Source organism: Nanorana parkeri, unplaced genomic scaffold (assembly GCF_000935625.1).
Source record: "Nanorana parkeri isolate BGI_ZX_2015 unplaced genomic scaffold, ASM93562v1 scaffold1, whole genome shotgun sequence".
Lineage (NCBI taxonomy): Eukaryota > Metazoa > Chordata > Amphibia > Anura > Dicroglossidae > Nanorana > Nanorana parkeri.
In genome coordinates this window covers 882,574-895,354 of record NW_017306269.1, presented here as the reverse complement: position 1 = coordinate 895,354, position 12,781 = coordinate 882,574, and the positions used below count along the sequence as shown (strand labels likewise).

Genomic DNA, 12,781 nt, shown 5'->3' with positions numbered 1-12,781 from the left:
TGTTAAGACTTGCAGATTGTTTCCTGCTTGTAGATACTGTAGATTCTGTAGATACTGAGACTGGCAATGCCAACGTAGCAATGGCAGTATCTGAGTATTATAATTACAACATCATTACTGGTGGTGTAATAAACATTGAATTTTTCCATGGTCCTTTTCACAGCTGTATGAAAAATAATAATGATAATATTAGCAAAAAAAACAAATATTCCTCACCTTTCACCCTGTCTTTGGCGAGCTTGCCTTGGGAAAGGTGACATCACTTGGCCTCTCCCAGGATCCCAGGGAAGCTAAAGATTCCAAGGGGGTTATTCACTCGGCTGCCTTTGGCAGCCGAGTGAATAACCGAGCCGTAATGAAGCCAGCTGAGAGATGTTTGGCTATTCACTTTGGCTCAGTACGGCTGATTTCAGCCATACATCGGCTGCCTTCGGTCAGCCGAACATTTTCTGCATATTCGGCTGGGCCAAAGCTCCGGCAGCTCCCGCGCTGCCGTTCGCCCCCTATTTACATAGGGGTCGAATGGCAGTGAGTGAATAGCCGAATGCTGCCGAGCGTCATTCGGCTCTGCTATTCTGCTTGGTACCTCCATGGTACCGAGCAGAATAGCAAATCAATGAAAATAGTAAAAAAAAAAAATTGTTAAAAAAATTATTTCAAAAATGTAAATAAATATTAGATTTAAAAGAAAAAAAGCATTAAAAAAAAATTGGGAGCTGCTAGCAATGACAGCTAGCTCCACCCAACTGTTTTCTAATGGCCGGCACCTGCTAGAGTCTTCTAGCAGGTCTCAGGTCAATGAATAACAACTAGGCGGAGCTTGCCGTGACATCAAAGCCGGCTCTGCACAGTTGTCATTGTTTAATGACAGTTCAGAATCCCCAGGTCATTTGGGGACGCTGATCTCTCAGCACACCTGGGTGGCGCCAGCCGTGAGATCACGGATGGCTCCTTCCAGCTGTCATTTGCGAGGTGTTCGCACTGCTTCAACTGCCACTTTGGCTCAATCAAGCCAGAGCATATGCCTTCGGCTCGGCTGAGCCGCTCGGCCGCCTTTGGGTGCTGTATGGCCTATAGTGAATAGGCCATACAGCAGCCCTTCAGTTTGACTGAACCGAAGGGCTCCCGTAACCGAAGCTAGCTGAAGTTTCAGCCGAAGCTAGGGCTGGATCCTTCGGCAGCTTTGTGAATAGACCCTCAAGTCTTCCTGATGCACTTCTCGCATGGTTTGGGCTCCTCAGCATCCCCAGAATTCTAAAAACATAGTCGGTGACAACAACACCCACCTGCAGACCATTAGCTGAGATAAAAGGCTCGCTCCCATGATGGACAACAATCTCAATACAAATGAGTAAATTAAACCTGAGACTGTAGTACATCACAGGAGTGACCTTGGAATGGTGACTACTTTACAACACACACAGGGACCATGGGGAACATAAGTAGTCACCCTCCAGAAAGAAGGACAGTGTCAGCATCAATTCAGAGATGATTTGAGGATCCACAGCCGAGTGATACACAAATAAGATACATTTTTGTTAGTAGTTAAGGTACTTGAATGCGTTTTTAAGGTTTAACTCCTGAGTTTAGCGTCACTTTAAGTATCTCACTAAAAATGTTAGTGCAGTAATTCTAAGGACAGTGCAGGAGATGCCTCATATTTTACCACCAGCTCTGTGTAGACTTCGGGAAAAGCAGTGAACCAATAAAGAAAAAATGTGAATGAAAATTCTGGGGAATAGTGTGTACAAACTGCACTGGTGTCAGCACTGAAAGAAAGTACATTTTGATTTTTGGCAGTGTTTAGGTCAGAAAGGTATTTAAATGGTTGATTAATGTTATACTGATGTCTGTTCATACAATGCTGTTTCTTTAATAGTTTAATAGTATATAACACTTTCTCACCTGCTGCCAAAGTCTTCCCAAATCCAGGGTCACTAGTCACACAGCCCACCTTATTGCACAGAGTGATAGTGAAGACATATTTCACATAAGGCTCCAGTCCCGAGACTTCATAAAAAAATTCATTGCTCTCAGCAACATAGATCACCTGGAGGAATAAAAACATGTATATTTGGAATTGCCTGATACACCAGAATATGAAATGGAACATTTAAGTCATGCTTAAAGAGAATCTGACACTTTGTCCATTAAAGATAAAGTGGCAGGTTCTCTTAACAACCCACAGCCCCCCACCTACTAATACTTGCGTTCGCTGTGCTCCCCTGCCACTCCATTCGCCTATTGTAGCGAACATGCTTAAAGTGTGGTAAAATGCATGTTAGGGAGCATTGTTAGTGTTAGGGTTACTAAGACGAGTTTATTTTAGGGATACAGGAAGATATGTTGCATGTGTTTTAAATGGCAGTGATTGATTCACCACCAGTGAATGTTTGGTGAAAGCTACTGTCACTGCTTTTATAAATATGCCCCTTAGACTTAAGCTGGTCATTCACCAGTAGAGCTTCTTCAAACAGTTACGTTTTTTTGGTAGGGTTCTATAAAAAGAACAATACACACAAAGGGTTCCGTATAGTGCATACAGAATTGGATTGATAAATAGATGGTAGTAATTAGGGATGCACCGATACTCGTACTCGCCCAAATGCTCCGATATTTATCCCGATACCGGAACTTCCCGTATCAGGAAGCCGGGCAGCAAGTCATTACACAAGTTGGCTCAATGATGGCAAAATTGAATGCTCTGGCAAATTTTTTTTTTGAATTTCATACAAAGGTTCCAACAACCCTCTAACCCTGAAAGGCTAGCTTTAGGGTACAGCAAGAATGAATGTGAAGGTTAGTGTTAAGGTTACAGGGAGGGTTAGTATTAGTATTGTTGGTTATGTGTTTAGATAAAATACTGAGATCTTGAGGAATGCTGAATTAAGTTTTACATCAGAATACAGCATTATACATCGTATATAGTGAACTTCCTGTATATCATAGATATAAGCATGCATATAGAAAACTAGCATTGACTAGACTTGCACTACAGCACCATCTATAGCTCAAAAGACATAACAGTACATCAGAATGTCAGTAATACAATCAGTGCATATTAGCATATGTTGTTGCATTTCCAACAAGTATTACAGGGAGGGTTAGTGTTGGGGTTATAGAGAGGGTTAGTGTTAGGGTTAATCTTAAGCTGGCCTTACACTAGTTGATTTTCAAAGGAACGTTCATACAAAAGATATTTCTTTACCACCCAAAAATGCCATCAGACACTTGACAAATGTCAATCGAAATTTAATTTGATTTCAGTGTTCGATTTTGGAATAAATGGAATTTCCCACATGGAAACCACATTCAGTGTTAGAATTACGTTTGTTCGAGAAAAGCTTTCGATCCTGCTCCTTCAACTTTTTTCATCACTGTGGTCGAAATCGATTGTTAATTTAACCATACAAATGAATAGAAATATGAGCGAACGTTCTTTTGTACAAAAGTTCTTTTGAAAATCCAAGCAGCATATGGCCAGCTTTAGCGTTATAGGGAAGCTTAGTGTGAGGGTTGGTGTTGGGGTTATAGAGAGGGTTAGTGTGAAGATTAGTGTTGGGGTTACAGGGAGGGTTAGTGTTGGGGTTAGTGATAGGGGTATAGGGAGGGTTAGTGTTAGGGTAAGTGTTGTGATTATAGGGAGGGTTAGTGTAAGGGTTAGTGTTTGGTTTATAGGAAAGGTTAGTGTAAGGATTGGTGTTGTAGTTATAGGAAGGGTTAGTGTGAGGGTTAGTGTTGGGGTTATAGGGAGGGTTAGTGTGAGGGTTAGTTTTGGGGTTATAGGGAGGATTAGTGTGAGGGTAAATGTTGTGATTATAGGGAGGATAAGGGCTCAGTCACACTAGATGCAGTGCGTTCCGGCCCGAAACGCACTGCCTCGCATTGCGGCCAGCTCACTTTTTATTGGGGTAGGAGGGGGCGTGATGGGCCATTCAAGTGAATGGCACCGTAGCCACGCCCCCGGCCGCAATCCGATCCACCGCACGGGATCGCAAGGCACATTGTAGCATAGTGCGTGTAGCATTTTGATCGCACCGCACAGGTTCAGACCGCAGGCACGATGTGCCTTGCGATCCCGTGCAACGGATCGCATTGCGGCCGGAGGGTGTGGCTACGGCGCCATTCACTTGAATGGCCCATCATGCCTCCTCCTACCCCACTAAAAAGTGAGCCGGCCGCAATGTGAGTCAGTGCGTTCCGGCCAAAATCGGGCCGGAACGCACTGCATCTAATGTGACTGAGCCCTTAGTGTGAGGGTAAGTGTTGTGATTATAGGGAGGGTTAGTGTAAGGGTTAGTGTTTGGGTTATAGGAAAGGTTAGTTTAAGGATTGGTGTTGTAGTTATAGGGAGGGTTAGTGTGAGGGTTAGTGTTGGGGTTATAGGTGGGGTTAGTGTGAGGGTTAGTGTTGGGGTTATAGGTAGGGTTAGTGTGAGGGTTAGTGTTGGGGTTATAGGTAGGGTTAGTGTGAGGGTTAGTGTTGGGGTTATAGGAAAGGTTAGTGTAAGGCTTAGTGTTGGGGCTACAAGGAGGGTTACTGTTGGGGTTACAGGGAGGGTTAGTGTAAGGGTTAGTGTTACCTAGAGGGTTAGTCTGAGGGTTAGTGTTAGCATTGCAGGGAGGATACGTGTGAGGGTTAGTGCTAGGGTTAAAGGAAGGACTAGTGTTAGGGACAATGGGAGCATGAGTGTTAGTGTTAAAGTTAGGGTTAGTGCAATAGTTAGAAGAAGGTCTACTTTTAGTGTTAGGGATACAGGGAAGATTAGTGTTAGGATTAGTGTTACAGAAATGGTAGTGTTAGTGTGGGTTAGTTTGAGGGTTACAAGGAATATTAGTGTAAGGGTTACAAGGAAGGTTAATCTGAGAAGGACCTTAGGGTAATGCATTGCTCCCAGAGCTGAAAGCTTTTCTCCAAAATCGATCAGTGCACTAGCATTACGCAAAGCATTTGACTGTAGTATGTATTATTTGAAAAGCTGATTAAATTATTTTAGCATCACTCACTGATCCTTCAGCCATAAAAACATACCACTTCATCTGATAATCTGGCCTAAAATCTTCTCTTCAGTCTTCAGTGCTTTTACCTTTACTCTCTGTTAAGGCACACACTGTTTCTTGTTACTGTACACTGGAAGAAAACTCCTTTCGTTAATCTCTACCCCTTAGTCTTCTAGATAGTATTCTTGTATAGACTGAATTTTCTGCTGTATGTTAAAATCCACTGTATGTACTCGTTTAGATATTTATCTCTGCTTCTCCATTATTTACCTTTGAGTTTAACACTTACTTTGTATAGCGAGACAGGAAATATTAGCATTATGATCATTCATAATAATAATGGGAGATAAGGGAATAATGACAAATTATCTTTACTATCAGCTCTAAATGTGATCTTGTTTAATATGTTTGGATCGATCTACTTGTCTTCTGTAGTGCAGAACTTTGCTCAATGTAATGGACGTGATCATACCTCAGATGAACCTCTTCCTATATCTATTGCATCCACCAGGTTCCCGGACAGGTTGATTATATAGCCGGTTACTTCTCCTCTGGTTACGTCATTGGAAGGTCTTTCCCATGATACATTTAGAGAGTGAGATGACAGAGGAAACACAATGGGGGGTGCCATGAAAATAGGCTCTGTGAAAACAATGTTTCAGTAAAAAAAAACTAAATTAATTCAAGTATCAAACTACTTTATAATGTAAGACTTTCAATAGAAATAAAAAGCTAACTCATAAAATCAACAAATGAACACAGACTAGATTATTATTATTACTACTATAAAGGATTTATATAGCGCCAACAGTTTACCCAGCGCTTTAGGAAATGGAGGGAGACAGTACAGTTACAATACAATTATAATACAGGAGGGTAAAGAGGGCCCTGCTCGTGAGAGCTTACAATGTAGTAGGAGACAACTAGATTGCAAGCTCTTTCTCACTCTTACTCTTGCTCTTTTTACATCCATAAGCATGTAAAAGCTGGCACTCAAATAGGAATCTGTCCAAATAAAGCCTTTATTTCATCTTGGCATTAAAACAAGTCACAAAAAACACAGCTCAGAAATAGTTTTGTGAGCTGTATTTATGCCAAAATGAAATAAAAGCTTTATTTGGATGGATCCCTGTTTGAGTGCGTATTCAATAACTTGTGCCTTTTATAGAAAAGGTGATTCATCAGACCAGGCCACCTTCTTCCATTGCTCTATGGTCCAGTACTGATGCTCACATGCCCATTGTAGGCACTTTTGATGGTGAACAGGGGTCAGCCTGGGCACCCTGACCGGTCTGCAGCTATGCAATCCTATACACAACAAACTGTGATGCATTGTGTATTAAGGCACCTTTCTATCTGAACTTTTTCAGCAATTTGAGCTACAGTAGCTCTTCTATTGCATCAATGAGCCTTGGCTGCCCAAAACCCTGACGACGGTTCACCGGTTTTCCTCCCTTGGACCACTTTTGGTAGGCCCTAACCACTACAGACAGGGTCTATCCCACAAGAGATACAGTTTTGGAGTTGCTCTGAACCAGTCGTCTAGCCATCACAATTTGGCCCTTGTCAAAGTCTCTCAAATCCTTATGCTTGCCCATTTTTTTCTAATGCTGCCTAATGTATCCCTGCACTTCCAGGTGTCATTGTAATGAAATAATCAATGTTATTCACTTCTCCTCCCAGTGGTCATAATGTTATGACTGATCGGTGTATCTGCCTAGAGTTTAACTTAAAATGGTGTGTCAACATTCATATTTTAAAAATGCATGCTAACTCCCCCGAATGAGCAAAGTGGCATCTTCTCTTTAGGTTGACATTCGAAGAATGGCAGAGTTGTTTTGGTTTCTTTCTTTTTTAGGGCAACATTAACAGTTCACTGATTTCATTTACTTGGGAAACTATAAAAACAGAACTATTGATGCTAAAAACATATGAGACAAAAATGTAGACATTCTTACCAGATTCCTCGGTTTTTAATGTTACCCACTTGGAACCAACACTTCCAGCCATGTTGGTGGTCACAAGACAGAACTCATATTCTGTATTTGGCTCCAGGTTAGAGATAATGGCATTGGTAACTGGTGGCTGTAATGCATTCTCATTTTCAGATTCCAGCAGTGGCTGAGGGTTCAGCCACCCGCTGGCATGGAAGACACGCCTCTCCACGGTCTGGTGTATGCTCCTCATGTATAGTTCATGCCTTATGATGACTCCTATATAAAATATAGGGATTTATTGAGCAGCACAAATGATACATTTAGCAATATAAAAATGCATCATACAGTTGTGAGCTATATATAATATAAATTATGAGTTTACAAATGAAAGTCTGCTGCCTTAAAGAGGGCCTTTACCCTAGTTCACTAAAAATCACATCAATAAGGATGAAGCATCAATAAGTGTCTGCATGTTGATATAAAATCATCCTATATTCATTAGTTAAATAAATATATTTACTAGTTTTCCACTTCCTGGTCATCTTAGGCATTAGTGATGTATTATGCCTAAGAGTTCCATTCTGAGAAGGATACATCACCAATGCAATGCTAGGAAATTGCATCTGTAAAGATGCCAAGATCTAAGGGAGAGGTAATTTTCCTCTCAGATGATGTGCATGGTCACGTGTCCTATGTCCCATATGCCAGAGTTCCAGGAAATAAAGGGAGATGGATTAATCCGCCCTTAGTAAAAATTGTCACCGTAAGAAGAATGTGGAGGAAAAGAAAAATATGGTAGGCCAAGAATACAAAGCCGGCAATTATCTAGAAGTATGTGTTTGTAGATTGCAATTATTAAACATTTCTTAAGGTGCCTTTGTTGACATTTTAAAGATAAGGGTAAAGTTCCTCTTTAAAGTGAAGCTCCTGCTCTGTATAGAAAAAGATTCAGTCCAAGTAAACTACTTACATTGCGAGGAATTTTAGCACACTTTCACTGCAGATGTTTACCTGTTTCTATGCTGTAAATACTAGTGTAGGCCTTGGCATTTCACCTTTACTATAATTACATGATCAGTCTTAGTGTTCCATTAAGAAAAGCTGTGATCCAAACATCCCTTTATCTGTGTATGGACTGAAAGCTAAACTCCAGCTAACAGCTAAAAACACATATGAAATACTGTGCATAAAGTATATTGTTCTGTTTTGTATTGTTGTGAGTTGGGTTTTTTTTGTGCCAATGTTTTATATTTGTCCATCCAATCCTGGGATTTTCACAACTCAGCCCTGTCTGGCAGGGGAGATGAGGAATGGTATGTGTGGGGAATTTTATAAACAGAATACTATTGCTATGGTTGAAAAAATATCTTTTTAGTAAAGTTAGTTTTCAGAAAGTTTTTGCTGAGTACAGATTGAAATAGAAAAGAACATTTTTAATTACATAAAATTGTAAAATAACTCATCAGTTACAGTATGTATGTCATATGATTTTTTTATTAAATTGAGCTTTTATTTAACCACTTGAGCTCACCTGGATGGAGCGGATTAATTTCCATATTTTAACTATTGGTTTTATATGGGTCTATATGTTCCGAAGACAAAAGAGCATTAAAAAAATTCTAGTTTGACCAGAGTATTTGTAAACAGTATGTTGCTGTAGATTAAAAATGCTAATTTTATTCTGGAATTTTCTCTTTTAAAATGAAACCAAAATTTCATATTATCTACAAAACATAGTCAAGTTTTTTTTTTAGAGACATTTTGTATATTTTTGTGACACTACAAAAAGAATAAAACAGATAAGAATGGAGGAAAAAAGTTTACATATAAATAGGAAAATAAAAACCAAAACAGCAAAACAAGATACCCATGAGAAAAATGAGAAATAGGGGTTAAAGTGGCTCTACACTCAGGAGTTAAATCCTAAAAATCCAAAAAATACATTCAAGCACCTTAACTATTAACAAAAATGTACCTTATTTGAGTATCACCACCTGTGTTCTTCCTTCTGGAGGGTGGCTTACTTTTCTTCACCATAGTCCCTGTGTGTGTTGTGAGTCACCACTCCAAGATTGCTCCTATGATAGACTATATTTCAATACAATTAAGTAAAATAAACATGAGATTGTAGTCCCTTAAGGTAGCAAGCTTGGAGTGGTGGCTACTTTACAACACACACAGGGACCATGGGGAACAAAAGTAGCCCCCCTCCAGAAGGAAGGACAGTGTCAGCACCAATTCAGAGATGATTTGAGGATCTACAGTTGAGTGATGAACTAAAAAGCTTTATTTTTGTTAGTAGTTAAGGTACTTGAATGCATTTTGAAGATTTAACTCTTGACCCCTTAGTTTAGTAAGGGCTGATAAAACCTGATGAAGCTTAATAAGGGGTTATATAGAAATAGTTGACTACAGCATACAAAGACATTTTAGACAATTGTGCTCTACAGATCTTGTGGCAACAATTTGGTGAAGGCCCTTTTCTGTTCCAGCAAGACCGTGCTCCTGTGCATAAACCCAGCTCCATAAAGACATGGTTTGATGAATTTGATGTGAAGGAACTCGAGTGGTCTGCACAGAGCCTGATAAATACCTTTGGGGTGAATTGGAATGTTGATTATGAGCCAAGTCTTCTCAACCATCATAAAAACTTGACCTCACAAATACTCCTTTGGCTGGTTGAGCACAAACTCATATGAAATTGGTATAAGGGCCTCCATTCTTCTGGAAAGGCTTTTCAGAAGATTTTCAGAACTGTAAGTCTGTAAGACTTGAACATCTTCTGAAAAGCCTTTCCAGAAGAATGGAGGCCCTTATACCAATTTCATATGAATGCCCACATTTGTGAAATTATTGTGCTCATGTGCTCAAAATCATTTGGCCATATAGGTTAAAAGAGAACTATGGGGTAAGCGTTTTTCCCCATCGCTTTCTTTAGGGGTCACAGGAGGACATATACTAACCTCCTCCTGTGTCCTAAAGCTCAGTATATAGCAGGCTATTGCCCGCCACAGCCAGGATGGATCCCGACAAGATTGTCTGGATCCACCCAGCTGGGTGAGGGACAGCTGGCTCTGCCTATCTAGAAGCAGAGCCAGCTGTGCCCACCCCCTCCCTGTACGTTCCTCCACTCAGCGCTGGAGGAGAGGGGGGGAATCGCTGCTGAGAGCTGTGTTTGACAGTCACTGCTCTCTGCACGGAGATGATCGGGAAGTGAGCGAGCGACGGTATGTTTTTTTGCCCACTTCCCCGATCAATAGAGCTGACCTGTGACAGCTTCTTTGTGACACGTCGGCTCGAACTATGAGGATGAGTGGAAATCACTCACCTCATAGTTCTCCTTTAAGTACAATCACCTCACAGAAACTGCAGGCAGTAAACATGGAGCTTTGTGCCATATGAACAAGTTTCAATTACACTTCTAGTGTTGCCATGCTAATGTGGGCGTTATATCACATCCTTTTTTTCTTCTCTTTTTGCATAAGGAACTGATTAACAAGATGAAATGCATTATATGATATTATTTTCCTGTGTCATCAGTAACTATTTTGGAAGTGTAGATTATCTGTCCTAAAACCATCCTAATTAGCATTGATCCTGACACTAAAAATAATTGTCCTTGACAATCAGACAGTAGAGAAAATATCATTATAAAGCTTTTCTTATGCTGAAAGGTGTAGCGGAAACAAGGGGGAGAAAGAATGTACCCAAGAGCTGCAGAAATTATACGTTTACAATATAAGTCACCAGAGAATCATTTATCCAAAATTAATTTGGACTTTTTCTATTATCAGTGTAAAATCAGTGCCCTGACTCATTATCACTAATTACATAGACTATATGAGATGCATAGGTCATTTTTTTTGCTTTTGTTTCTTGGTACTCTATTCTGAAGGCTTTTGAAGCAGATTTTTGTCTTTTGGGAGACCACATTTAGAATGACTTGTGGTTTATTAATTTATCACCCCTGGCTACCTTTTCAGGAGTATTCCCTGTTATATGAGATTTTGATATGGAAAAATCACATGTAGGTGGTTTGTGGCCATTACTGGCAATCTCTACACTGCAAGCTGTAAGAGTAGATTGAGATGAGACTATGTCATTTTCTTCTCCTTTCTCCTTTACAGTATACTAACTTAAATTGAATACAGTTCACAATAATACAAGGAATACAGATACCCTGCTATCTACCTTTCAGCTCCCTGGTGGCTCTTTACTACTCCCTTGGAACCCTTGCACATTATTTGTTCCCTTTTCCTTTCCAGCCTTCTCCTCCCTGTTCTCTGGTCATGCCTGTAGTTATGTAGCCCAACAATTTTTTCGATTACTTATTCAACAAGTAAAGTGAAACTTTGTCTAAAACTTTTTTTAGTTGTGGCGAGAGTAGGTAAAGGTTATAAGCTTTAGGTTTGTATTGCGGTTTCTTTTATTTCTATAAATATTTCCCTTACTTCCTATATGGTCCATAAGGGTTCCCATACAGAATATGTCTATGTTATATTTTAGATAAAATAAAAATTTTCATACTTCACAACACAAGTGAAATATTTAATTATAGATATCTGCTCCAAGAACTGCAGAATGAGAAGATCCCTCTATGAGAGACCTGATCTGATAATGGACCTCAAGTAATACTTTTAATGGGTTTCTAAACTATTTTAAAGCTTAACACTAATCAAAACTGTTTTTATGTTTGGATATACTTGGGAAAAGTAAATATTTATGCCATATTTCTGTTGCTGTCCATTGTGTTCATCTGACTGCTTTTGACAAGCTGGACATTAATGAGAGGAGGAGTTATCAATGGGGCAGGAAGTTTAATACAGTAGTTATAATCTGACAGAGGTTCTACCCCTTCCACATTTTACTGAACAATTGTGTTTTGTTGCTGTCTGTGTATATATATTTCCAATAATTTTCTGTCCCAACAGGAAGTAAGAAGAAATATCCTCAATAGGGACACTGATCGCAATAAACACCTGACATGGATTCTATTCCTTCCTCACTATGTCAAAGTTAAAAAAAAATTTTTTTTTACTGGAGTTGGGTTTCAAATATATCTACACTTAATATATCTCCTTTTTTTCTTTTTCAATATATCTCCGTTATAACATTGACCTACTTTTAGTATGTGGCACATTTCCAACCACTAAGACAATCTAATTCAATCAACAAATACAAGTGCAAGATGCTTACCATTCGGTTGCAGTGGTGGTGACCACTGTAAATAAAGTTCTGTTGAGCCTGCATTATTGACAACTGGTGGTGTCTGACCAACAGGTGGTGCTTGAGCTGTTACCAGTGTCAGCAGTGAACTTTGTAGACATCCCTCGGAGTTACATGCTTGAACTGAAAAATTGTATCTGGTGAAGGGTGTTAAATTATGAATTGTCACTTTGGTGTCAAGTCCTTGGTAGGCAACAGTAACTTCAGATGAACCTGTTGATGTGTACATCAGTCTGAAGATGTCAATAGGTCCAGAGTTATATTGGGTAATTGTCCAGTTTAGAGAGACAGAGTAGTGACCCACAGGGTAACTAAGGTCCAAGTCTATCTCACCCGATGGTGCTCCAGCTCTTGTTCGAAACACAACCTTGGTACTGTGAATAGCACCGCGCACATTCCTGGCATCAACATAGTATGTGTATGTGGTATAAGGCAACAAATGTTCATCTGTGTAGCTTTGTGGACCTAGCACAAGAACAAAAATATAAAGAGACTACAAAAAAGTATTTTTTAAAGGTTTAAACTGTATAAGCATGCTATATTATCACTAAAACAAGATCTGATATTTGAACCACTAAACATATAGGTTGAGTAATACAATGGGGCCATTGAAATATG

The 12,781-nt window shown here is 39.7% G+C and overlaps 1 protein-coding gene across 1 annotated transcript in view; it reads right to left on the bottom strand.

The window, feature by feature from the left end:
* Window positions 1-12,781, bottom strand: part of USH2A (usherin) — a 534,204-nt gene that overhangs the window by 398,348 nt on the left and 123,075 nt on the right. The window contains exons 17-21 of the mRNA XM_018556052.1: window positions 12,497-12,628; window positions 12,134-12,376; window positions 6,959-7,213; window positions 5,473-5,642; window positions 1,906-2,050 (exon numbers count right to left, since the gene is read on the bottom strand). Of these exons, the coding sequence (XP_018411554.1) occupies window positions 1,906-2,050; window positions 5,473-5,642; window positions 6,959-7,213; window positions 12,134-12,376; window positions 12,497-12,628 (945 nt within the window). The remainder of the gene's footprint in view (window positions 1-1,905; window positions 2,051-5,472; window positions 5,643-6,958; window positions 7,214-12,133; window positions 12,377-12,496; window positions 12,629-12,781) is intronic.